Genomic DNA, 27,990 nt, shown 5'->3' with positions numbered 1-27,990 from the left:
TCCATCCTCCACCACAGTGACACAGAAGATTCTAGGCTGGGCCTGCCCACGTTTGAGCTTTGGCTCCCATAAACAGCTCAAGTGATTGCTTTCAGTGTGTTTGTTAACTTAAAAAAATGTCACCATGACTTCCAGTGATATTTACTTTTGCTGGAAAGTGTTGCAGTTTTAAATGCCAAAGCATCCTCCGTGGTCCAGCGCAAAGGGACGGATATTGGTTTGGAACACCCAGAGGCAAGTACGATAGGGCTGTGTCCTGGGAATTGCTCTTCGAGAAGCCCCTAATGGTTTGTTGTAGTGACTTAGTAAATGGAGAGAACTTGAACCATTTTCCCCTCTCTGTGGTTTATAGAATAAACTACACCATGGCAGTTATGCCCTAGGCAGTCGTTCAAGGTTTCATTTTTAATTTGATCGGGTGGATTTTGATCGTGACAGTTTTATCCCTTCATATGTGCACTGTTTACATTTTTCCGCTGAAGCAGGAGAGTCCAAAGTTCTTTTGATTTTTGAAATAGCATTCTGCTCTGAAGGAACACATGAAAAGCTAAGGAGTTGAGTCTCCGGATAAACACAACCATAAATGGTACCCTTGGAATATATCTAAACTTACTGAACAGTTGACTAAAACCCAGTAGAGATTTTGATGTGAAACAATACATTGTAAGTGAAGAAGCCACTGGGGCTGGGTTTTGTTTCTTCATTCACATGTGCAGAACTGGTTGATTTTAAAAACTAACGTGTTCTTCGCAATCCTCCTCCTTAGTTTCCGTTTGGCTGTATACAGAATCCCAGAAGAAAAAAGATAAAATGTGTTTGAATATGGAGTCATACGTTTCATTTTTCATTTTTTAAAGTTATCTCTGTGCCCAGCGTGGGTCTCGAACTCATGACCCGGAAATCGAGAGTTGCATGCTCTACTGACTGAGCCAGCCGAGCACCCCTCGTTTTTATATGACTGGGAACAATAGTTTGCATACGTGTCAGAAAATTTCTCACAATCCTCAGTTGGGAACGGAAGTTTGTTTGCCAACTCTAGAAATTAATAGCAAGGGTATTTTGCTAGAACGTGACATTGGTACTCTCTTACAAGCAGAGAGAAGCGTCCATACAAAGCTAACAGAACAAGTGTATACCATAAAGACCAATAATTCTGGGTTCTTTTGCTTATTATTTGTAGCCATTCCGACAACGTTTTTTGAGCATCCATTGGGTAGAAAACACCACCCGAGCTGGGGTTCTGGAAAAGCGTAATAATACTGACTTGAGTAAGTAGGTGAACGGTCATGGGTGTGCACGTAGGAGCTTCAGGAGAAAAAAGAGCAGGCGGCAAAGAGGAAAAAGAAGACGCAGTTATTTCCAGTGTCTCTCGCAGCCATCATCACATCCCGTGATGAAAAGAGATGTTTCAAGACCCCCACTTGGGGTACCTCGGCCAGGATTGGCAGGCATGCGCTTGCCCTCTCCGAGAAAGGGGCTGGCTGAAAGAGAATTACAACCCTGGGAGCCTGTATCACTTCTGGGCAGACAAGTCCGACCACCCCTGCCTTCAGGCAACTTACCTTCTAATGATGTCTTGAGGTCTGGCGGAAGAGAAGGAACCAGAAGGGAGAAGCTACGTGGAGTTGGCTTCAAGACGATTGCAGACGAGCGGCCAACTGGTCACAAACTTTAACTCTAGCAGTTCAGGGCGGGGGGTGGGGTTCAGGAGTAGAGACATATCAAGAGGAAATCCCACCACTTGGTCACCCACCCGAGTGTTAAGCAGAGGAGAAGAGAGTGATGCTTCTCTGTGAGTGGACGGGAAAAGAGGCAGAGATGGATGCCTGTTAGTCTAGAAAAAAGTCGCAGAACAAATATAGGCCATCTCCATGTTATCCGCTTTTATTTTTTTCTTCTAAGTGTTTCGTTTATTAATTATTCCTGTCTGTTTCGAATAGAATCTTTTATTCTAAACCTCTTGGCAATTGGTAAGGTGCTTTCAAATCCGTCAGCCTTTCTGATCCTCACACACTTCCATAAAGGCAAATGGGACACATAGGATATGCCCGGACTTTGAGATGCAGGAACAGAATCCGAAAGAAGATCATGGATGTATCCAAGTTTACACTAATTGATAATAAGCAACGAAGCTTATAAAAACGGGACCTCAGGGGCTGTCGAATCTTACTCATTCTTCCGACAACGTCCCGATTCCTGCAATGGAGCGCAACTAGGAATGGTCTGTCTGGATATTTCTGACTTACGTAAGCTCCTGTTTCCTGTCCGTTCATTCCCTCAACTTTTGTTTCTCTCTTAAGTATGGAACTTCACCGAAAATGAATGCTCATCCAACTGAACTGAGCCAGTAGTTTGACAGTTTCATTAAATAATAGCAAATTAAATACACAAATAGGGGCAAAGATTGGAGGGATTATTGAGAAAACAGCACCAGAGGCTGTTGTACGAATATTAAAAGTCCGTGCCAGGCATCCTTTCCAATTCTCTGTCCTCATTTTCCCACTGGCCCCAATTTTCTGTACCATTCCTTAATGACAAACAAACAAACGTGGCGTTATCAAATGAATTTTTAAAGCTGCTTTATATCATTTTGTAACAAGATGGGATATAAATAAACGAATTAAAATAATGGCTCATGTACAGGGTAGTCAGTCTTACATAATACATAGGAGAATTTTCCCTATCCTTCCTACAATACGTGGATCCACATTTTTAAATGATATCTTTTTACTTACTTGCAAATACTGTCCCCGAGCCAAAATGGCATTGGGGGTCTTTTAAGAAGAAACTATAGATAGATGTATAACACTGACCCTTTCTATTTGCATTTGTCACCAAGTAAAAGTCGTGCGTGCTACGCAAAATAAGCCTCAGTGATTATAATTGGTTGGGAACCAAGCCCGGTTGAACGAGTGAAAACTCTGCATTACAGAATGAGTTAACAGAATGTTATGGAAAGTTATGCTTTCAATAATGATGCTCCCCGTAACCTATTCTAATAGCGTATCCAAGTTAATAATTTATCATTAGACACACCATACACTCTCAAAGAATTAATATTGTGATGCTTGCAGCACCCCGAAGGATATGCATGACGGCTGTTGATTCCTCAGTGGGAATGAATGGGGGCTTGGAGCAAAATTTCTTATTACGTGTCTAAGGATGGAAAATTTTTAATTAAACTAACGGCATGAAAAGCAAATATTTTTCCTCATTTGCTCATGGGAATTTCTTTCAGAAAGTGCTCAGGATATACATTGTGGGCTTATATTATTTTTCACTTTCTGTTCATCTTTTAAACAGGAGCTCTCCTCTCATTTTTACCCTTTAGGCATCACTCTTTGACAAATTGATATAATACTGTGTATCTGTTGGGCCGTGCTGTTGCAAAAACTTACAGTAAAAATGATCCGTCTTTTTTTTTTTTTTCTTTTAAGTAGGCTTCACCTCCAGCGTGGGGCCCCAGGCGGGGCTTGAACTCACGACCCTGAGATCAAGACCTGAGCTGAGAGCAAGAGTCGGGTGCTCAACCGACTGAGCAACCAGGCACCCCTATCGGTCTTTTTGTTTTTTTCATGTATGCAATAAAGAGGACAGAATCCCTCAGCCTTGACCTCAAAGGCCTGTCCCTTCTCTTCTCCTTCCCAGGCCATTAGGCTTGGTCGCAGAGCTTTAAATGCCATCGGTATATATCTCCCAAGTTTCTCTTCCCAGTTGCCTACTAGATCTGTAGACCAGTCAGCCTCCGTGGCAGCCCCGTGCTTCCAGGCACCTTTCTTGTCCGCCCTCTCCTTCACTGTCGCCAAGATCCCAAGATTTCTCATCGGCTCAGCATCCTGGTTCAGCCCTCCGTCCCTCTCTTCTGGAGAGGTCGACGGCCCCTCTCTGCGCTCCCTGCTTCACCCCTTGCGGCAGCCAGTGACGACAGTTCACGTGAGTCCTCTGCTCGAAACCCCCAGTGACTCCCCCACCGCCTAGATTGAGAGCAGATGTCCTTCTCGTGACCCGTAAGACTCCTCAGCATCTGGCCTTGGCCACCTGATCCACTTCCTACCGCTCGCCTCCTTCCTCATTCTTTCCAGCCCCGCCGGGCCTCCTCTCTGCTCGTGACTCACGATGCTGAGATTGTTCTCTTCCTTCTGCTTGGAGTGGTTTTCTCCAAGTCCTTCATCAACTTCAGTCCTCTGTTAAGATGTCAGTTTCTCTGTGACCTGGCATCCTACTTAAATTGCACTTCCCTGCCCCGCCCCACCCCCCTCTCCATCGCCCTCCTCTGCCTCGTTTTTCTCCGTGCGACCCGTGCTATGTTTTCTTTATTTGTTGAATGCCGGTCTTTCCATATTTGTTGTCAGTTTCAAGGAGACCGGGATTCCTGTCTGTTTGGTTTGCAGCTGAGTTCCAGCATAGAGAGGCATTCGCCAAATATTTATGTGATGAATTAAAGGAACGGGGTGGGGAGAGGCCGGGGGGAGAAGTGCAGGGGTGCCAATGGAGAGTGTGTGAGGATGACTGCCAGGGGACAAAATGGCAAAGACGAGCAAGCAAGTCGAGGGCGTCGGCAGTGGGGATAAAAAGGTTTCTGAGCAGGCGCCTTGATTAGAGCTCTCCCACAACCCCACAGAGAAGAAACTTGATGCCGGAGGTGAAGGGAACAGAGGGTATACAAGTTAGCAAGTTCCTGCGTCGCGGGTTCATCGAGGACGTATCTTTCTTTCGGACTAAAAACTTTTAAGTGCTGTAAGGAACTTGAGGTCCACACAGCTGAACAATCCACAGGCAAATATGGCTCCAGGCAGAGCTGTACCTAGGACTCAAATGCTGTCAACAGACCCTTTTCTTTCTTTCCATTTCTTGGTGGTGTTTCTTGGACCGTCAGCACAGTCTTGAGGCCCTCTGGGGCTTCTGGCCCCACATTGCCTCCTCAGATGCCTCAGGGAAACCCTCCCGGCTTTTTGTGACCTCCATTGGGGCCGCACACCCATCCGACAGGCAGCTGTGGTAGTCTGGGAAGGGAATGATGGCGGCCTTAGACCAGCTTACGCATCACCCCTGAGCTAAGGGTTGGGGGACTTGGGGCATAACTGCTATAACAAGAGGGAAATGAAAGCTGGTAATGGCCAACAGATGCCCGCTGCAAAGGGGTCATGAGGGCTCAAACTTGGATCACTACAATGGAATGGAAGAGAGGGGAAGGTAGGAACAGGCCTCACAGAGATGAAATCGAATAGATCTCCTGGTTCTGCACAGGGAGGGGAAAGGACACAGAGAAGCTTGAACGCAACCCAGATTTTGAGTTTGTGTGAGTAGGGTTTGGCACTGTGATTAATGAAGATTCGGGATGAAGTGGGAGGGACAGATTTATGAGAGAAGGAAAGCGTTTTGTTGCTTTGTCATCCCTGTTTTTATTAATAAAATTGTTTCCAGCTTCTCAGAGCTCAAGAAGAGTTGAGTTCTGCAAGAGGCAGGAGGCAAACTCCTCCACCAGCCCCCTTATTCTGCGAACACTTGTCCCTGCAGTTTTGAAGAGCCTGGTCGCTGAGACCTCGTATGCGAGAACCAGACGGAAATTTTGTTTTCTCTCAATAACTTGAGTTTCCGTTAGTTGAGCTACCAGCGTCTATAGAGTACAAAACCCAGTGGAGTGGAGTTCAGACTTTCCTCACACAACATTTTCACACAAGCGGTTTAACATGGTAAGGCCGTCTTCTAACACGCTGTGGACTAGCCTAGCGAAACACGTGGCGCTCACCCGCAGAATTCTAGTGAATGCCTTGTCAGATTCCAAAGCGAGAGCCTTTTCATTGTCCATGGACCAGGATGCGAGGAGGGGGGGAAGTGCAGGCTTCGAGTGACAAAATGACATGTGCAGATATAGTCGTCGGCATGTTTTCGCATGTTTGGTCTCTGCCAGGTACTGTTCTAAGTTCTCGACACGTAGTAAGTCATTTGATCACCGCAGCAACCGTTTGTGGCGAGGACCTCATTCTCTCCATTTTGCAGATGAGGACACGGAGGCCTAGAAAGGTCTCGTACCTTGCCGAAGGTCCCACAGCTAATAAATGGAACTAGGACTCAAACACGGTCTGGCTCAAGGGCCGCCCTCTTAGTAAACCTATGTTCCAGAACTGCCCAAAACAATTATAATCTATGTCCGTTGTCTTGGCATAATTTGGACGATAAATTATGAACACCATCCCTCTTGACCATGATGTCTTGCTTATTCAAAGCCAAGAAAATCTAGTCTAAGCACAGAGGTATCCAAGTGAGTAGGCTATATCTCCAGTCATAGGACGTGTGACATGTGGATTGAGTATGACTTTTTGGCAATCATCCACTTTGTCCTAAGAATTAAACTGGCTTTATGGGTTGGTATAGGTTTGGTTTTAACTGGTGAACCACTCTGCTCTGTTACGACCTTTTAGGCTCTGTTTTATGTTACCGTAAAGTCGCCAGTGACACTAGTTCTCCCCCTTCTGGAATGGTTTGACTGACACCCCAACGTCTGGCCCCTCCAGGTTCCGCCAGATCTCCAGAACGAAGTCCTGATCAGCCTGTTGGAGACCGACCCCGATGTGGTGGACTATTTACTCAGAAGAAAGGCCTCCCAGTCATCGTGAGTATGCCACTCACCCCCTCTTCCAAAGCTGCCGTGGGGATTCCTCTGTCCTTTTCTAGAGAATTCAAGAGGTTTATGTAACTCCATGCAGGGTGACTTGAAGTGGAATTTTGGCAACTTCCTGGCGAATCTTGTCAGTCCACCTATCCAGAAAAGTGCTTCAGTATGACTAATCCACTTATTAAATTAGAACGTGCCTTATGGGAGCTTTCTGTTTCATTTTTGGCTTTTTCTAGCCCCTCAAGGTCTTTTTGACTGTGTTTACTGGGAAAAAAAGAACTAAATCACTGGCAAGAAGCTCAAAGGACTGTGATGCACCTCAGTGTTTCTCCTTCTAGAATCCTGATAGCTGTACTTACGTGCCCCTCAGGCTACGCCTGGACGCATCTTACTTGTGTCATTTCTCAGCGCAAGTGACACGTTACCAAACCACAAGACAAGCCTCTACCAAGGCCTGGGTTCCCGTTTGAAATTAGAGGTGTGCGCCCTCCTGACTCTTCCCCTCTTCGCAGTTGACGTCCTTTTGGTAAAAACGCACACTGCTCTCCACATGCTGCCATGTTTGCAATGAGTAAAATGAATGCCGTGCCGTAGGCTGTGATTTGCCGCCATTTTGCCTCCAAAGGAAGAGCACTGGCTTTTTTACATTAGTCAGATTTTAGGATTAATCCCAACTATTTGGTAGAAAGGCAGCACGTGTGGGGGTGCTGAGCATTTGGCAAAGCCAGTGAAGAGGGTAGTTTTGCATCGTTACCCAGGAGCGATGTTGCTGCCATGACACCAAACCTTAAATCTGTGGCATGAAAAGTTGTCATCCTCTCATGAAAATGCCATTTATGTTATGCTTTTAATATACCGAATTGCAACAACTCTAAGACACATTTCTTCCCACGTTTTATCGTCTCTGAAACTGAGAGTCATCTGACAATCAATGGCGTGTCCTGATGTAATCCATAGCATTTTTCCTTTCTCAGCTCTGTATAAAATAATGGTATGTCCTATTCAATGGTGTCTTACAAATACCAACACGTGTTGAGTTGTCCCTTTATGTTGATGTTGAATTCGATAGATGAATTTTCATTTGAAACTATTTCACATGCACTTTTCAAAAAATCATCCTTGTGCCACTGATGATCAGGCCAAATTCTGGTTCGAGTAAGACACTTTGCCTGGAGTCAAGCCCCAAGAGCGACGAGTGACTAAAAATATATTCAAATTGTCTTAATGGGCTGGTATTTCATGGTCTTGCTCTTCTTAAATTTTTCCTAGATTTCTAACCATCATCAAGGTGTAAGTTCTAATTTAAACTAACGCAAATGGCTTTTCTTCACAGCAGATCTCGTATCACCAGAATTTTAATGAACTCACTCCTTTCCCTCCCCTCGCCAGAAAACAGACATGGTGGCATTTCTGTTCGTGAGTCCCTCGTTAAGCTGCATTTATGACGTTCCATGGGTACTCTGCGGGAAAGCTGGACAACACACACCTAAAAAAACCACTGATGTTGACTTGCCAAATTTCCGCTTTTAGATGGTGTGTTTAAATGTATAAATATTGTGCTTTGAAGAATGGTAGATGAAAGTTATTTTTATGTGGTTTTCAGGTATGTTCTTTGCATATAAAGGCCAAGAAGTGAACTTTTCTTTCTCTACTCTTAGGGAAAGGAAGCAACGTATGTGTTAGGCCCATCCCAAGCTGCATAGTTATCTAGCCTCTCCTGTTCCCTATCCCTATAAGAATAAGAATTGTAAGGTCAAGGCAAGCCGACCCTAGGCCATGATCATAGGTGTTTGTCAGGGGTTCAAGGGAAGGGAAGTGAGCTCACGGGTGCTCCGTGGATGTCAGAGACTAGCATTGTTGAACAGAAAACATTTGGAGATGACTTGCTTAGTAAGGGAGAGAGGGAGTGTTTGTTTTCCTCTAGGTACAGGCCAAGGAGAAGCCCAGAAGGGTTGATAATGATGTCGTGAAGTAAAAATACGTAAATAAATACTTATTTCATCCTGGTTGTCTTTTGAGGTTTGAGAGTCCCACCCTTGAGCTGTAGAGAGGGTCTTCATACCTTAAACACGTTTCTCAAGCCTCACTGTGTATACAGATCAGCAGGAGATCTTGTTACAAAGCCCTCCTGGTGATCTGAATCAGTAGATCTCGGGGGAGGGAGTCTGAGAATCTGCATTTCTACCAAGCTCCCAGATGTGATGCTGCTGGTCTGTGATCCACACTTTCAATACCAAAAGCTTAAAATGTCAGGCATATTCCTAACTTTAGGTGCCTACAGACTCGTTGAAGGAGGCCTTCAAGGATAAAAATAATGCGAATCATGTTAGGAAGTGTGTCACAGAGTGTGGAATGATATGTGCTGGGTCATTGGTTCTCAGACTTGCCTACCCATTTGAATGCCCTGGGGAGCCTGAGAATGACCATACCTGAGCCCCACCCCTAGAGATTGGATTCGTTTGTTCTAGGGTACAGTCTGGACATTAGGAATTTTTTAAATCTCCCCTGTGGTTCTACTGTTCTGCCACGTTAGATACTACGTATTTGCCATCACACGGTACTATATTTGAGGCAGGTGATTTTCTGACATTAAAAGGGGGTCTTTGCATTGACGAAGGAAGGGAACCAACACTCCAGACCATAAATCCACCTGGAGTTTGGAGAAGAGAAAGAGATGTGGCCTATCGTCTCAGCGATGGCTTCTGAGAAGAGCAAGGATTTGCAGTGAACTTTGAAGACCGGAGAGGTGTCAAGAGACCTGGACATTTGGGAAGCTTGAACCAGGGCCTGGACATAACAATAACTCCGTCAACTGGCTGTGGGCGTGATTAAGGAAACTGTTGGCCGGCACAGAGCACAGAAGCCCTTAAATGGCAGGCTTGGGGTGGCACTTAAATTAAGAAGTGATGGCAACGAATTACAGTGACAGGAGATTGCTCTTAGCTATGTGGTCTTGGGTAAATAGATTCGTCTCTCTCTGTCTCGGTCCCCTCATCTGTAAAGCAGAGGTAAAACAGAGTTGTTGTGCTATTAGAAGAGTATCTGATTTCTAACGAATGCTTAATAAATGTCAATGATTGCTACCATGTTACCTCGAATCTCACCATTTTGTTCATTTGCAACCACTTACCAAAGACTTGGGTGTCACTGCTTTCTACCTTTCTATCCACGAGACAGCAACCACTGAAGGCAGTATGACGCAAAAGGAAGCCATCCGCTTTAAATTGCAGCGGTGTCTAAAGGCAAAGCCCACCGGTACCGACCTGATCCAGTCGGCATCGGGATGGCGGTGTTGGTTCTGGAACAGAGAGAGGGGTGAGGGTGAAAAGACACACAAGTGGGAATGTGACCCGAAGCCTCTGTTCTGTGCCATCGGCCCACATACCTAGATAAAGCTGTGGACTCCTGTGCCCCGCGTGGAGACTGCACAAGATGGGATGGGGAGTGGAAAAACGAGTTTTCAAAAGAGTGCAGAACCAAGAACAAGAACATATTTACGATAATTTCTGTTTTGAAGGAGCAAACATTTAGTGATATTTGGGAATTGAATGTTTTGTTCTGGTTTGAGCTTTTCTCTTCTTCTGCGACGACAGCATTGGGGCGGCGGAAGGAGGACTCGTGATTTTTTCTCGTGCTTGTCTACTTAGATTTTTGGCTTCAACCAAAACGGAATACCAAAGGGAGATTAGAAGAGATTTATATTACTAACAATGCAAGACTTCCAGTATTTTCATTGCTTGTCTGGAATATTTATTAGAATTATATGCTCTTTTCTTCAAAGACACTCAAAATAGGTCCCCTTCCTTTGATTTAGGGATGTAAGGAGGTAGGGGATGAGAATGGAAGGTAAATCAAAGAGGACGAGGCATGTGGGACTCCGGCATTTGCAACAGAAGAAAAGAACCGAAGCAGGGCCCAGAGCAGGGCGAGGAGAGTGAGGCACTCACGTAGGTGCCCAAGTGGAGGGTGTGCTACGGAGTCAGGCGTTGGGGCGCCGGGGTGGCGCAGTCGGTTGAGCGTCCGACTCTTGCTTTCAGCTCCGGTCATGATCTCACGGTTCGCGAGTTCGAGCCCCACGCCGGGCTCCGCGCTCTCAGTGCAGAGCCTGCTTCCGATCCATTCTCCCTGCCTCTCTGCCCCTCCCTCTCTCACGCTCTCTCTCTCAAAAATAAATAGTAAAACATTTACAATAAATAAATAAATAAAAATTCAGGCATCAAAATGAACGATGTGGACCTGTCATATTTTTTAAAATCAAAGTTAACACCAAAATCTACGATGAGCAAAATATTAAACAAAATTTTTTAAAGGCCACTGCCACGCCGAGCCACCGTGGACCCCAAAGCCAAAGGGAAAACGTGTATGCTGGCCTAAATGGAAGCAAACCCATCAGTGATGCTTTGGAAATACTTCTTTGCTTATCTTATTTTTCAACCAAGAGAACTGCTGTTTGACAGTTTCTCCTGAGCAAGTAACAATCCTAAATAAGTTTTAATTAAGTTAAGCTGAACTAAATAATACAATTCTGTTTGGGCGCAAATAAAGCATTTCACCCTAATATAACGATGTAAGTCCTAATGTGCCAACTTTTCAAGTTTTCAGTAGCTTTCAGCTGCTTTAATGTTCTGGGGGAAAAAGGTAACCATTAAAAAAGCACAAACAACCATGCATACCTATGTGGTATGCAAGGCTAAATATAGCATTTTCCTACTATATTCTGGAAGCAAAATGGAAGTAAAACAAATTTCACTGCGTTTGGGAGTGAAAGGTAATTGTTTCCTTGAACCAGATTCTCCTCCTGTTGAATAAAAAAAAAATCTACCTTCTTCATGATGGGGGAGCGTTAGGCTTTCTCATAATTCAAGGCGTCACATTGAAATTATCAAATAAATATCATGTAGATAATTTCGTTTAACCTTTCAAAGACTGTCCTTGAGAATGCCTTCCTCCACAAAACCATGGAGCGCTACAGGATGGACTATGATTTCAGTTTTCCTTTTCCTAGGATTTGTAAGGTCAAAAAGTTCTCAGGAAATTCTGAGAGACGAGAAATCAGACTTTCTCAGTATAGTATAATAGCAATGAACCCTACTGACTGGCCGTAGTGTAGCCTCAGCTGTCATTCTGTTCCAGCTCCTTGGAAATGAATGAAGCATTAACCCGCCCCCGCCCCCCCCCCCCCATGCACACTCTGTTCAAGAAAACCTTTTCAGGGGCGCCTGGGTGGCTCAGTCGGTTAAGCATCCGACTTCGGCTCAGGTCATGATCTCACAGTTCGTGAGTTCGAGCCCCGCGTCGGGCCTGGAGCCTGCTTCAGATTCTGTGTCTCCCTCTCTCTCTGCTCCTCCCCCGCTCAGGTTCTGTTTCTCTGTCTCTCAAAACTAAATAGACATTAAAAAAAAAAAATAGAAAAAAAGAAAGCCTTTTCAGCCAGACAACTTCAGGAGAAATGCATGTGGAATAGGAAATTCCAGAATGAAAAATTCCAAAAAGCGTGAATGTGCCTTCTACGGAAAGCCAATTCAAAACGAAGCGAGAATCGATCGCATCACCTCTTTCTCCGAACGCCTTTACGATGATTCGCAACTTCTTTTATAAACTTGCAGGATACTAGCTGGAAGATGTCTCATGAGGCATTCTGTACAAAAAGGGAGTCAGCGTGGTTTTCCTCTGCGCCTGTCATAAATGCCTTCGTGTGCCATGGCTATCAGGAGGGAGTTAGCAAGAGCTAAAAATGAGGGGAGAAATTTCACCCGAGCCCTGGGTAAGTTCGAATGTCCCCGTGCGATTAATAGTGTGTGAGATGGGTATGTGCTCTGAGTCCCAGCAGACTGAGCTTTATCAGTTGAGCGACGAAGCCAAGGAAGAAGCCGACGCGTGCTTGAAATCTCCGAGGATGTTTCTCGCTGGGGAACAGCTCAGCAGGGGGCTGGGCTGCCACATCCGGTGATTGAACCAGAGTTTTCCATTTATCCGCAGAACGAGTTCTGTGCCTCCAGCTGCAGTGCAGGCCTGCCCACAGTCCCCTGCCAGCGGCGTGTTAACACCCTGACCTGGAGGGACCAGCTAAGGGTGAGAAAGCGCTTCACTCTCCATATCTATCTCGTGCGTATTTGGTTAGCTGAGACCGGCCGTGCCCGCTGTGCGTTCAGGTCTCGTGGAGGCAAACCCGTGTCGACGGGCAACCTGTCCGCTCAATTCCAAGACACAGAGGGCCCGCTACGCGCTTTGAAACCACTCGCTCATCTTAGCGAACCGCTGCTGAAATATTTTACATAAACAAATACAAAAATTTAATTGCCTTCACTTGCAGCACTGAACTTAAAAAAATTGTCTCCATAGACCTGAATCATCTTAGAGGCAAATGTTAGCAAAGGCGATGGCGGTGGGGGTTCCGGATTTGTTTCCAGGTAGATTCGATGATAAAGCGATGGGATGACACCAAAGTTTCTTTTAGCCTCTGCACTGCCCGTGCGGGACGTGGGAGTCCTGAGAAGCGAATAAAATGGTTTCGTTTCGTTTACCAACTGGCGGACTCCCACGTGCAAAGGCACTCCTCGCACGTGGGTTGTTGGGCACATTTGGCCACCGCCTTACTGACCTCTGCTGAGAAAACGAAGTGATGGGTGGAATCCGCCCTAAACACTTAAGAGGGCCATTGACCCCAAGTGTAAACACAGCATTTGACTATTGGTGGTTTAATAATGCTGGATACCGTTTCTCAAATACATTTTAGAAGGGTCTCAAGCCCTACTGCCTCGACTGCCAGAGAGACGTGTGACCTCCTCGTTTCCTCTAGGAGAGTCGTTGGCAGGAGATTAGTGCCCTGCCCGCCACCCAGGGAACCCTGTGTGAGCACCCACTTTTACAAAGGGGTCGCTTTGCACGAGTGCATTTCTGCTCGCGTCCCTGGCCGCGAGCCCAGCCACCCTCAGGTTCACAGCCTGTGTCCACTGTGAGACCTGCTTGCGTCTCTACCCGCAGGGTTTAGCTTTGGCCGCCTCCTTCAGTTTCTCCCCTGATTGGGGCCCCGGCTGTAGTCACTTTGGTGGCTTGACTTAGGAGAATGAACCTGAAGAGCAGAGAAAGGCAGGTTGGCTTCTCCCGCTCCCTCTCACCTCACCGATTCTGATCCGCAACCCAAACGCATTGGGTTATCTGGATGCCGTTGACAAGTGGCTAGGATGGGCGCACCCCCCCCTTTATTCAGCTGTGGCCCCAGCCACCTCCAGGTCGGGACCGCCACATTAACCCCCTCGGCCAACCAGCGCTGACGTCTGGGCCACTCTCTGTGCTGTCCTTCCTGATTCGACCCAACAGATCCTTAGCCCACTGTCCTATCTATGGATGAGGGAGGGAAGGTAGTTTGGCCTCGAGGTTCTCAGACTTGCCCCTGCGTCACAGATACCTGGAGGGCTTTTTAAAACACAGTTTGCTAGCCCCACTCCCAGATGCCCTTTCTTTCTTTTTTTTTTTTTTTTTCTCTTTTTCAACGTTTTTATTTATTTTTGGGTCAGAGAGAGACAGAGCATGAACGGGGTTGGGGCAGAGAGAGAGGGAGACACAGAATCGGAAACAGGCTCCAGGCTCCGAGCCATCAGCCCAGAGCCTGACGCGGGGCCCGAACTCACGGACGGCGAGATCGTGACCTGGCTGAAGTCGGACGCTTAACCGACTGCGCCACCCAGGCGCCCCCCAGATGCCCTTTCAATAGGCAAAGCCAGTTCACAGTCTGCAACCTGTGCAGCTGCACAGGGCCTCCATCGAGAAGAGGCCCACACGTGGCTCGATGATCTGCTATCGCCACCTGCAAATTCTTAATTTTTTTTTTCACCGGGGGCCTCCCATGTTATAGCCAGTCCAGACAGTAGGTCCAGAGCGAGGCTTGAGAACTCGCATTTCCAGCAAGTTCCCAGGTGATGTTCCCCAAAGAACAGAGGAAGTGGTCAGTGGCCCTCCACCTCCTCCTCTCTCACCTCTCCTCCATCAGCTCCAATCACAGCCATGAAAATGGAAGGGAAACGGTGTGGCAGCTCGGTTATTTTTGTTATCGTTACCACTGTTCTCTGTTTTATTCTGTTTCGGTTAAGCAAACGAAATGTTCTCATGAAGCCTTTTCCGTACACCCAATAATTAATGTGAGTGTGATTTCCCCGTCTGCACAGTCCCCAAAGAGCTTACTGCAGCAGCTTGCAAAACTATGCAAGTGGAACAACGTTGTAGTGAGTAATTTGAGAGGCTAGGGAGAGGAAAACGATGGGAAGAGCCATAAGGTAAGACGAGGCCGGGGTGGGGACACACAGAGGTGACCACAGGCCTCGGGACGGCAACTTGATGCATGCTTCCATAGGGCCAAAGTAACCTCCTCGCTGGGCGGAAACCGAAGTGTTCCTAGTGCTGAGACCCGCTACGTTTCTTCCGTAGGGCACCTTTCTTTCTTTCTTTCTTTCTTTTTTAATTATTTTTCTTTATTTTTGAGAGGCAGAGAGAGAGAGAGACAGAGCGCACTTGGGGGAGGGGCAGAGAGAGAGGGAGACACAGAATGTGAAACAGACTCCGGGCTCTGAGCGGTCAGCACAGAGCCCGATGCGGGTCCCGAACTCACGGACCGTGAGATCATGACCTGAGCCGGAGTCGGACGCTCAGCCGACTGAGCCACCGCCAGGCGCCCCCGTAGGGCACCTTTCTTTATGCACGCAACGTGAGGGGGCAAAAAAAAGCATTCGTGGCCCTGATGGTTATTGCGTTTGGGCTAATGAATGCACTGGGCTCTCTTCAGACATCCCACAAGATCAGGCTTTAGTCCTCGCTGACTTATTCTTGCCGAGGAGACCTAAGACATTTTCATCAACGACGGGGGAAGCTGTCAACTAAACAGGGAAAACCACGGAAATTGGCCCCGTACTCTAATTTCTAGCCCTGGTCAGAACCCCGATTGTAAGCTCAGCTCCATGTTCAACCCATTCAGTTTTTCTCATTTTCATAGTAAAGTTTCCTCAGCCGGAGTCAAATTCGTGATGACACAGCAGTGTCCGTTTGTTTTGCTTTGTTTTTCCCCTGCTAGAATTTGGGAGAATTCATTAGATATGGAGGTTAAATAGTTGCCCCGCCCCCCCCCCATTTCCAGCAGAAATAAAATAAGTTTCTTTTATTTTTCCTTCATTTCACGGGAGGCCTCACGTTTCTGGAAAACCATCCTCGTGGTTGTCCTCTGGCTCTTTCCCATAAGATTATCTATCATCGGTTTAAAGAGGAGGCAAGGAAAGGACTGATTTATTCCATGTGGATAAGAAACTTCCTCAGCAAAAAAGTGCTCGAGCTCCTGGCCATGTCAGTGACAGGCGAGGCACGTCACAGATACGGAGATGGCTTTTCTCCTGGACGCTAACCCCGGCTGGAAACCCGAGACTGAGCTAGATCCCCCTGTGAGGGCACGTCCTCCGTCCTGCGTGCACACAGCCCTTTAGTTAGGAAAAGATTGCTCGGGCGTGTGTTTACCTTCTTTAAGATCCCAAAGGATTTGTTTTGCAAAATTAAACCAGAAGAAAGCAAAGACTAGTTAAAGAGGAGCAAAGTGGGGTTGAGGGGGGCGACAGAAGTAGGTTCTGGAACTTTTAATCTGTCATCATTTCCCTTCAAGATGTCAGGGCCACTGTTTTGAGGAAGGTAGAAAATACAGATGCTCCCAGGTAAGCCTTCCAACACTCTCTTCATGTTCTTGACGGTCTCATTTTCCTGCCCCTCTCACACGTTCGCTGTTATTTCTGTTGCTGTGACAACTTATGCACCGATCAGACATCGTGGATATGCTGATGAGCATGTTTTGCATCCATTTGTAAAAGCACTCGTGCCTTGTAGACTCATTTTCGGAGTGTTAAAATCCCATGAACTGTAGTGGCGGTCATGCGTTTGTCATGTGTTTCGCCTCTTCATACGTGAATCTATTCTTCCCACCAGAAGCATCATCGTCGTCGTCGTTGTCGTCACTGTCACAGGAAAGATGGACTTACTCACACTGAGCGTTCGGGTGGGGGAAGAAACGTTGTCCATAAGGCCATCGTGAACTTCACGTAAAAAGTTTCATCGTTTTATGTGAATTATATTCAATTCAGGATATTAAGGAACGTCACAGAGTTCTCTGCCAGTTTTTCCTTACTTAACAGATAGCGAGCATCAGACTTTGATTTTCCAGTGGCAGCGAGATTAATGCAACAGGCATTTGAGCGATGCCCCCTGGAGAATACAGGGGTCCATGTCTGTTTCATCGTCCCCGCCTCCCTGGCCCGGACAGGTCCTGTAACGACTGTTGGGTTTCACTGCCCTCTGCTGGCCGTGTCGTGGAAACGCTTTCACATTATCGCTGTACAAGTGTTGGCTCCGAATTGTCTTTTGGTTTCGGCCCCTGTGCCCATCCATGCGTTCTCCTCCTGTCGTTTGTGTCACGGTCCTATCTTTTGAATCTGGTCACTAAGTGTTAACACACTCACGCGCTTGCTATTGTCTCCTTGCACCAGAAGCCCTGACATGCTGCGGTCGGAAGTTTCATTTTCTGTGGGAGGAAGGCACTCGTCCACCGACTCCAACAAGGCCTCCAGCGGAGACCTCTCCCCTTATGACAACAACTCCCCAGTGCTGTCCGAGCGCTCCTTGCTGGCTATGCAAGACGACGCGGCCCCGGGGGGCTCAGAGAAGCTTTACAAAGGGCCGGAGCAGTACGTGCTGGTGAGCCACTTGCCATCGTCGAAATCAAGGGAGAGTTCTCCTGGACCAAGGCTTGGCAAAGGTAACTGGAACCCGGCCGGCGCCGGCCAGATCGGTGACCCTGATGGCACGTGGCATGGCGTGGGCACTTGGACCTTCTCTTCATCCCTTCCTTGTTTCATGTTCCTGTACTTCTGTGGGATTGGCCGAGTTCCGGCTCTGGGAAGGGAAGAGGAGGGGATGGAGGGCCCAGTCCTGGTCTGGGAGGGTCCCTGCCGACCCCGGCATGTGGCAAGCAGTCTCATGCCCAGAGAGCCCCCGATACTCCCACTGATCGTTCCCCCCCCCCGAGCATCTGAGGGACTTGATGTGTCCCCGCCACTGAGTTTGGGAGCATGTTTGCCTGTCTAAGATGTCACCTGATTATTGCTGTTACTTTTACAAAGAGAGGAAGCTGAACCCACTATATAAGGAGACGTCGTGTGCCAAAGAGGTCTCCGTGGGAGAGGAAGATTTGTTTGGCAAAATAAGGGTTCCATGGTCAAATATGTTTGGGGAATGCTGGGCTAACCGAGCTAATGGTTTCTCTATTGTACAATTTCTCAAACTCTTTAAAGTGGAAAGGAGAGTGTGGTTTACAGTTTTTCCCAGATTTATTTGACCACCGAATGTTTGCTTCTGTTCTTTTCCTCCACAGAGTAATCCCTCAGTGCCAGGGCTCAGCAGGACGCTCTGAGTAATAAATGGAAGACACATTTTATCCTACATTTATAATTTAATCCACAGAAACACCCTGAAAGGGCTTTGTTTGTTTGTTTGTTTGTTGTGTGTGTGTGTGCGTGTGTTTAAAGCATAGTATGTTTATTTTTATTTTATAAATAATCATGTCAAAAAATAATTGAGAAAATTCGTAATGAAAACAGTAACCTGGGGCGCCCGGTGGCTCAGTCGGTGAAGCGTCCGACTTGGGCTCAGGTCATGATCTCATGGTTCGTGGGTCTGAGCCCCGCGTCGGGCTCTGTGCTGACAGCTCGGAGCCTGGAGCCCGCTTCGGATTCTGTGTCCCCCTCTCTCTCTGCCCCTCTCCTGCTCACACTCTGTCTCTCTCTCCTTCAAAAATAAATAAACATTATAAAAATTAAAAAAAAAAAGAAAACAGTAACCCATGTTGCCTTCAAGCATAAAATTTATTTTTTAAATGTAAAACTTTAGTTTTCATAGTCCTTGTCCAGGTGTATACCTAACTTTACAGCTTTGTTTTCCAAAGTATAGCTCCTTTTGAATTAAGCGTATCTCACTTAAAATCATATCATTTAGCATTTTCCATTTTGCTCACATTCTTCATGGCCACGATATCAATGCATCATAGATTTACTATTCCCTTTCTGACGTATATAAATGATCTCTAATATTTGCTCTTTTAAATTAGTGACAGATTTTCTATACGTAACATTCTCTGCAACAACAACACAGGAACGTGCTCTGAAGAGAATCTGGCCGTTGTAAGAGGCCCGGCATATTCGGGTTTCTAAATACAGATTCAGAGAGATGTTATTCGACAACTTCCCACTAGGAAAGCTCCGTCTGTTGGCCATCTTGGCAAACTCTGGCACTGTGGTCCTCAATTTTGCGCACCGGGGGACAGGTGACGATGTCTGTAGGCATTTGGGGTTATCACGACTTGGGAGGGGTTGCTACTGGGGTCCAGACCGTAGAGCCCAGGGCTGAACATCCCGCGGCATGCGGGACCGCTCCCCGCAGAGAAGGATTCGGCCCCCGGTGTCACTGGTGCGGGGGCTAAGCAATCCTGTCCACCCTGTAACTGTCTCCCTGCAAACAACCCCACCCCGAGGGAATTAGAAACAAGTCGTGTTGGTGTCCCATGACCAGAGCACGAGACTTGGCGTCGGTAACCTGTTCTGCCACGCGCGGCCTGCAGGAGAGACGGGGCCTCTGCCCCAGGGAAGCGCCCGGTAGACGCTTGCTTCAAGAAATACTCATTATGGGGCACCTGTTGGGACGAGCACTGGGTGTCGTATGGAAACCAATTTCACAATAAATTTCATATTAAAAAAAGAAAAGAAATACTCATTAGGGTCACATCACCGGGTCGTAGCGGGGACTCTGAGATGGAGAGAACGCCCCATACGGCGCCTTCCTCTGCCAGCTTGTGAATGAATACAGGCAGGGGTGAACCTGTTGATGTCAGCAGCGGGGTATGGCAGAGGGTAGTACCAGCAGAGGGACGGTGACTATTTTACGTCCCTCCGTCTCAGTAACTGCCGTCAGAGCTGTTGTCATCCGTCACCATTGTATTCACTCCCCATCGCTGCTCTAGCAAATGACAGGTTAGTGGTCGAAAACGACACACACGTGTATTATCTTACACTTCTGGACTTCACCAATCCAAAGGGGTCCTCAGGGCTGTGTTACTCCTGGAGGCTCCAGGCCCCGAGAGGCCACCTGTGTTCTCTGGCTCGTGGCCCTTCCTCCAACGATGTAGTACCTTTTCTGCCTCCCCCTCGTAAGGACCCTTGTGATCGCGTCGGGTCTACCCGTCCAGCCAATCCAGGTCATCGTCTCGTCTCAAGACTCATAATGTAATCAGACCTGCAGTCCCTTTGGCGTACGACATCTTTACAGGCTCTGAGGATCATGACACAGACATCTTTGGGGGCCCTTATTCTGTGTACCACGACCATTATTTAGAAAGCCTTTTTGTAAATCCGCAACGGACTAAGCCTCCTGAAAGGCAGGTACGCACCTTGTTCTGTCTTGTATCCGGCACGATCTTGAATGTGATACCATGTTACCAAAATGTTTGTTGATTGACTTTTTGCTCGTCGATTTCCATTGTGAGTCACATATCTTTCTCTTTACGCTTTTTCCTAGATATGGCGGAGGAGCCTTTCAATATCTGGGGAACTTGGCATTCAACATTAAAAAGTGGATCCAAAGACCCAGGAATGACAGGTGACATACTATCTCTTAAAGGCTGTTTATTGCACTTGCTTTCTAAATTAAGTTTCTTTACTTTTTTTCCTACCATCATATTAAGTACTTGTCAGATGTTATCTGGAAAATGCTGAAAATAGGGGGAAAACCATATAAAGCTATACTTAGCCTTTCTGCCAAGGTATGTCACCCTTTGACTACATTTCATTTCATTTCCTTTGCAAGAGTTTTTTTTATTATTTTTTTTAAGGTTTATTCCTTTTTGAGAGACACAGAGAGACAGAGTGTGAATGGGGGAAGGGCAGAGAGAGAGGGAGACACAGAATCCGAAGCGGGCTCCAGGTCCTGAGCTGTCGGCACAGAGCCCGACGCGGGGCTCGAGCTCACAAGCTGTGAGATCATGGCCTGAGCTGAAGTCCGACGCTCAACGGACTCAGCCACCCGGGCACCCCCTTTGCAAGAGTTTTTAAACACAGTTACAATCATTCTGTCTGTGCAACTTTATATTATCTGTTTCACTTCCATTTTCCAGTTATTTGCCATTATTATTGTGAAGGGCCACATAGTGTTCCAGACTGCATACGCCTGGTTTACAACCCATTTTTTGGTTATCGTTGTAATAAGTGATGCTGTCAGGAACTTCTTTCTTGCGCGTTTTGTTCTGTATTTTCAATGAAGAACAGACTCACAGAATTTGGGAAAGCAAGTCACAAATCCAGAATAGGGCAGCGAGTCAAAATTAAGAACCTCCCCAAACATCCAGAGGTGCAGTCACTAGTTTGCATTTTTGCTCATTCGAAACCACAGTTGTATTTATTAGTTTCATTTGCATTTCTTTCATCCCTTACAGTTTTGTCCCCCTTTGGATATCTGGAATTGTTACGTTTTACGTAATCTAGTCTATGGCTCTTTGTTTTTGTGAATTCTTCCACCAAACTGATCTTTACTTAAGCATTAATCATTTATATGCTTTTTCTCTTTCATAGTATTTCATTATTTTAGCCCTTAATTCTTTCATCCATGTGGAACGTATGTTAATACACAGCATGAAGTGTGTAAACTGTTTTGGTTTTTTGTTCCAAATACGTGTGTGTGTGTGTGCGTGTGTGTGCGTGTGTGTGCGTGTGAGTGTGTCTATAGTGCATCTTTAATTTAGTGGCATCTGATCCAGCTGAATTTCGAACGGGTCCTTTATCTAACTACATCCCGTTGTATCCTATGAGGTGCTTTACTACCTTTTGCCTCAAGGATAAACTAGTCCCAGATGTTCCGCTCCATTTCCCCGTGCTATTTCAACTCTGATCAGTCCCTGCGTAAACGCTGCTGTCTCTTGCCCCAGTGACCGTCTTCTCTTTCCCCGCCTACTTTTTAGTAAATGAGAGAACGGGGCAATGGCGGTCTGGGGACATAGGCGCCAAGAACCCATTTGTTCGCGAAATGCAGTCTTTTGCCCTCCCTTCAGTTTCCTCGAGCCTTAACCTGTCACAGGTTGATCTCTCCCTCACATCACGTCACAGTGTGGATCGTGCAGGGCGAGGAGGGGCGGGGAGCTCTGGTCCACACAGCCATTCAGGGGCTCGGGTCCCACCCAGCCCGAGCTCCCCGGGGGTGGCTCCCCGGGGGTGTCTCCATCCCAGCCTAGTAGTGGGCGGAAGGGGTGAGCCCGGAAGACTCACAGGCGTGAGTGTTTTTATTGGACCAGGCCTAGAAATGGCTGACATCACATCTCTGCCCCCTGGCTGGCCAGGCCTCAGTTATGTGGCCCTCCTAAATGCAAGGCAGGCTGGGAAATGTCAACCAGTCCTTCCCACGGGGCCAGTTTAGATTCAGTTCATTTATTCCAATGGCTTTTACTGACGTCGTAGAGACACGAAAGCATTAGAATTTGTGTCTCCCCAGGACTGCAAATTGCCCCGAACAAGAAGAGAACGCTTCCTTTACCTTCCATGCTCGGAAAAGTGTTCATAGCCACGTGGAAGGGGCCTTTCCTGAAATAAATCAGTGGCCAGGACTATCTAGTTTGACAGCTAACGTCTGTCTTTGGAGCTGCGACGGGCACTGTGCCGGTGACCAAAACGTCACGTGTCATTTCTTTTACTAGGAAATATTTTACTTGAGGCAGCGGCAGCTAAGAGCCAACTGGGCTTTTTCGGGTTTTGAAGCTGCCAATGGGAAAGAAATGACAGGACCTCCCAACGGGGATTCTGCAAACTAATTCCCTCTCTTGCCCCTCTCTCTGGCCTCCAGGTTCCTATGGAGACATTTTTGAAAGTAGCTCCCTGCGACCGGGGCCATGTTCCCTTTCTCAGGGGAACCTGTCCCCGAATTGGCCTCAGTGGCACGGGAGCCCCACAGAACTGGAACGTGGCCGGCAGGTCATTCGGAGGACTCGGACCACGGCCACCGTGGTGGAGTGCACGGCCTGCCCTCCCGTGTCGCGGGTCTGCAGCACGCCCCACATCCAGGGCGGCGGCAGGAGACCCGAGCAGGCCATGCCCAAGGCAGGGCGGTATTTGACTCTGGGCAGTGCCGAAGACCTCACCCAGAGCGAGCCAGGCACCGCCTGGCCGCAGAGCAGAGCCAAGCCCTGGCACCAGAGACCTCGAGAGGGCGAGAAGCGTGACAAGAGGCCTCCTCCTCCTTATCCTGGTCCAGGGAAGCAAGCTTTGGCGTCAGCCCGCCAGCCTGCCGAGTCACTGCTGTGGAGGCCTCAGAAGCCCGAAGAAGGTTCCAGAACAGCTTCGGAAGAGCCTCGGGCCACTGAGCAAAACCCGAGCACTGCCTACTCCGGTCCCGCCGGCGATCAGAACAGCAAGACTTTGGGCGACCCCGACTGGCTCGACTGGCAGAGAGAGCGGTGGCAAATCTGGGAGCTCTTGTCCACCGACAACCCCGACGCCCTCCCGGAAACGCTGGTCTGAGCCCACCCGAGTTCGCGCCCCCACGTCCCAAACAGCCTTCTTTCACTCAGTAGGGAAAAAAGGTGGTGTGGGACAATTGGACACTTCTACTTATTTTTCTTCTTTTACACTTTAAAAAAATAACACGGGAGAAACCGAGTTCACTCAAAGATATAGAGCACTACCCTTGCCATTGATAATAACGTTCTATTGCATAGCCAGCCTTAGGAGAAAACAAAAACAAAACCGGATGGCGATATCCAATCGAAAAACTACCCGCTTTGGCTCTGTATAAGATAAAACTCTTGCTTTGATATCGCTTAATTGTATTTATGTGACTTCCGTTCTGACTGTTGTATATTCTGTAACAGATTATGTATGATAATCATATATGATATATTCACAGAAACAGAAGGAACCATTTTTTTTTTAAATCACTTCACGCCTACTAAGGAATGAGATTCCGTAGAATGTTCTAGAATATGCACAAGCAGGTTTCTGTGCTTTTGCCATAGCTTTTTAACTGGGGATAGCCCTTCCTTCAATGCCTAAGAAAAAACGCTAACACAGCAAAACAAAACAGAATATGCCAAGCCATATTTTTATATAGTAGTGAGATACCAAAAAAATGTAGTCACCGAATGCTTTTTCATATTGAATATGTTTTAAGGAGAATATTAAATTTGATACATTGTGGAATATATTTTTAGAATCTGTTTAGAAAGGTTTCAGTTAATCAAACAAGAGAAAGGCCGTGCCTAACAAAGAAAGAATAATTAAGTTGTCCTTCCCAGTTTAGATCAAATTCAGTTTTATATAGACCATATATAATATATATTTATAATGTATAATTTTTATGTATTTTTCAAAACTACAAACTGGAATCCAACTATAAAGTGTTTAAGAATCCAAATGGAGTATTCAAATTACAGAACGCAGTTTTTCCTTCTGCCCCATAATCAGTATTAACCAAATTATACGCAGTGCTTTGTAAAGTAAATCATGTTTGGAAAAAAAAAAAAAAACTACAGCTTTGTATTGACGTCGTGCCAAAGGCTGAGGAAATGTTTCCTTCAGGAATTTTGTGTGTATTGTAAAATGCTCCTGCCACACTTCAGTTTGAAGTTTTTCAACCGCAAAACCATTTTTGACCAGCAGGTGGCGATTCGCTTCAGTATTTTCTGAGATTTTTTTTTTTTTTTTCACTTCATAAGGGAATGTGTATTATAGAAAAGGAATTTTTTTTTTTTTTTATGGAACATGCTACTCTTAATCTTCATGTTGGCAATGAAATTTTCCGTGGTGTTTCTTCATGTTCTATCTTGTGCCATGATGAATAAAAAGTTAAACAGAGACTTTGTTCCCTGGCATTAAATCTGATGAATGAACTCACCCGCCATTCCAGACCTACCCTTCACTATCCACAAGTCCAAGTGCAATAGACAGCAGCGCTACTATACATATGCAGCTAAAGAGCTGGTAAAAAATTATCAGACGGTTTGGGAACACTGACACACTTAGAAGTTTACAACAATCATTTCTTGCGAGTGGAGGCTGTGTTTAGCCACAGGCCGGGTTTCCGCCTGCTGGACAGGTGTTGCCAACACAATCCCTGTAAGGTACATCCGTCCTAAGGGCCTTAGATGCTTCATTCGTTTCAGCGGCCGGCTGGGACTCAGGAAGGATTTGGCCGCCAGTATCCGGATCTTCCCGGGTGCCCCCACGCAGCGGAAAGTTGTGAACGAGGCTCCGAGCAAACGCTACTTGATTGTGGATGGCAAGTTGCTTTTCCGTGCCATCCCCCTCCTCCTACTGACCCTGTGTTTTCCAGGCTTTGAGCGTGACTGTGACCCGGCCAGTTGTTTCCCTCCATTCTGGACGGAACTGCCTCGTGCATCGGGCCCTCTGCCCGCCAGGCTCTTGCCCAAAGAGTTTTACGTTTTAAAGCTTCCAGACCAAATGGCTCTGCGGTGGACGTCTGTGACACAAAGGGTAATGAAAAGTCTCCATCTGTTGATAGATCTAGAATATCTGGTCCAGGAAACAGGGCTCAGCATGTATTTTAAATAAACCGAGTGTGTGTGTGTGTGTGTGTGCGCGCGCGAAAGAGAGAGAGAGAGAGAGAGAGAGAAACAATATTCACTCTCCCTCTCTCTTTGTGTGATTTAAGCCCAGCGGCCGTATCTTTAGCATAGCGGGTGAAAGCTGGGTTTTTAGATACCCTTATCACATTGAAAATAAGTTGCTTTAAAATACACACACGGGACCCAAGGACCAGAGTGGAAATTGAAGTAGTTTGTAACACCTTGTAAATGACAGAACGCCTGACAGGAAACAAATAGAGCTCAGACGCTTTCAAGTCGGACAAAACCGTGGAGCAGGCTGTTCCAGTTACTCCTGTGAGCAAAGAAGCGACGTCGCAGGTGTCTCTGCGTCTGTGAACACGAGCACTGCTTGTGTGTCTCTGGCACCAGGGCCAGAAAGATGACGGCAGAAATGGCCGAACGCGAATTTCTCTTGATCCATCTAAGTGGCTGTTAACGTACGCGCGTTGTGGTTTGTCACAGAAAACCCAAACCTCTCCCACCAGTGGAATTTGCGCAAGTTGAGGAAACATCTAGATAAGCCCGGCTTGCTTCTTTTCTCACGCGCGTTTCACTACACACCTGCTTGGCAGGGGGACAGCATTGGGATTAAACGTAAGGAGCCGCCGGAACAAAGTCCAGGCCTGTGGCGCAGGCTTCGGGCAGGCGGACGGCAGGGGGTGGACGAGAGACGGGACCACGGCTCGGCCGGACGGATTTTTGAAACGGGACTAAACGGGCAGCAAATGTTGAGAGAAAAAAAATGCAAACCAAAGGCGAATGCCAAAAAAGGTGGAGAGTCTTCGGCGCAGTCGAGGCGACAGATGGCGTGGCGGAGACGGGCGACTGCGGATAGTGGTCCCTGGGGTGCGCACCCCTGGCCCGGTGAGGCCCCCCCGCGCACCGAGGTGCGCGCAGCACCCGCCCCAACCGAAGACCCCACGGAGGTTGCAAAGGGGTCAGGAGATTCTCGAAATTCAATTCAGGCGACATCCGTTCAGCCTAGAGTGACCGACTCGTCCCAGTTTGATGGGGACATCCCGGCTTTCGTGATAAAAAAAAGAAACCAGGGCCCTGCCTCAATGGTCACGTTTTAGTAGAGGCACCTCGCGTGCCGTGTCTGAGATGTAATTATACTGAACACAGATTTCTTGTCCCAGATACGACACGGGACGTACTTCTGTTAGAGAGCCACTCACTGGTTACCTGACATTCAATTGAACTGAGTGTCTCTTGCTAAGTCTGGTCACCCTCATCAGCCATGGTACCCCACTCAGTCCCCAGTGGCTTGACATCTTCACTGAATGTTGCACGGGGCCTCCCCAGCCCTGAAGGACCAGCTGCACGCCTGCCACGTGCAGCCACATTCTCTCTAGCCACCAGCCACCCCCTGGTCCAGGGCGTCTTACCCCCAGCCTCCCCGGGATCCCAGCCTCCCCGGGATCCCACCCTCACGGCCTGTCTCGCAGGTGTCTTCTGTGCGTCTGCCCTCACCATCTCCTTCGTTCCTCCGCGTCACCGCCCTGGGTGTAGTTTACAATCCACACCTTGTCACAGGCGTGTCCCTGCTTTAAAACCACCGATGGCCTCCTCCCCCTCTGGCCTCCAAGACAAAGTCCACACGCCCGGTGACAACATCCAAACGCTCCAGAGTCCAACCTCAATCTGCCTTCCGCCCCTGGTGTCTCCCCACAGCGCTACCCGCTCCTCTGGCCACATCCGGGAGACACCCCATCCCCACACGCAGGACGCACTTCTGTTCCAAGGGTCTCGACTGCTCTTCCCTGCATTTCCTACTCAAAGGCTATTATTTCCCTATAAAGTTGGCTTGGCGCCTCCCGTCACACACACGTGCTGAATCACAACTTACACAGGTACTTGGCCCACGTGGCCATTTTCACGAGCGTTGCTGTGCCTTATCAGTACCGCTGTATGTTGCATCTCGAGATCATTCCCACTCTGCCCTCGAAGGCAGGCACTGTGTGCTCAGGACTGGGCAGAGACCCAACATACGGTCGGCATTTGATAAATTGTTGGCCGAGCGGATGCGTGTAAATGAGATCGAGCAATTTACCATGCGATGGACCAAACACACAAGTCCGTGGGCCTCCCCGCAAACACAGAGATGGAGGTATGTTTTCCAAATTAACAGACTTTGGAAGAAACGGCAGGACAGTCTGGGGCGAAGCGCATGGCGAGCACAGGGACCCTGTGTCCTCGCCAGCCATGCTCCACGAAGACACGTTGCCCAGCTCGGTACTATCTGGGACAGGCAGGGCGGGTGGCTTGGATGTGTTATCTTTCCATTCTTAAGAGTAAAAATCTAGTCGTAGGCATGGCAAGTAAATGTATATTTGCCTGCTCCCTGCTTGGTGCTCGCTTGCTAATATTGGAGAAACAATGACCTCTCGCAGTGTGGCCTTCGGGGTCAGAGAGAACAGGGTTTGACTCCCGGCTTTGTCATTCACTAGCCGGGTGACCTCAGAGTCATCAGGGCATAATAACACCCGACCTTCAGGACTGTTCTGAGGGTTAAGCGAGAAACTACCTACAGCAGCGGCCGGCCATACACTAAGTAGTCAACAAATTGCCGCGAATTGGCGTGCCACGTGCGATCGCTTTAGAAGATACAACCTGGGACCCTCTGCTGCGAAGGGCAGGTCCTGTAACTAGCATCTATTAACAACATCTGCTCGAACAGAGGTGTTTCACTCATTAACTCCTCTAACCTCCA

The 27,990-nt window shown here is 47.6% G+C and overlaps 1 protein-coding gene across 3 annotated transcripts in view; it reads left to right on the top strand.

The window, feature by feature from the left end:
- The window catches only part of ARHGAP6 (Rho GTPase activating protein 6), a 232,767-nt gene extending 208,240 nt beyond the window's left edge, over positions 1 to 24,527 (top strand). For all 3 annotated transcript variants that reach the window (XM_030306166.1, XM_030306164.1, XM_030306165.1), the window contains 4 exons: positions 6,516 to 6,613; positions 17,131 to 17,399; positions 20,210 to 20,290; positions 22,520 to 24,527. In XM_030306166.1, the coding sequence (XP_030162026.1) occupies positions 6,516 to 6,613; positions 17,131 to 17,399; positions 20,210 to 20,290; positions 22,520 to 23,193 (1,122 nt within the window). In that variant the 3' untranslated portion in view covers positions 23,194 to 24,527. The remainder of the gene's footprint in view (positions 1 to 6,515; positions 6,614 to 17,130; positions 17,400 to 20,209; positions 20,291 to 22,519) is intronic.
- The last annotated feature ends 3,463 nt before the right edge of the window (positions 24,528 to 27,990 follow it).

Source organism: Lynx canadensis, chromosome X (genome assembly GCF_007474595.2).
Source record: "Lynx canadensis isolate LIC74 chromosome X, mLynCan4.pri.v2, whole genome shotgun sequence".
NCBI classification, from domain to species: domain Eukaryota; kingdom Metazoa; phylum Chordata; class Mammalia; order Carnivora; family Felidae; genus Lynx; species Lynx canadensis.
The sequence above is the reverse complement of the archived record's forward strand: the minus strand, read 5'-3'. Positions and strand labels throughout refer to the sequence as shown.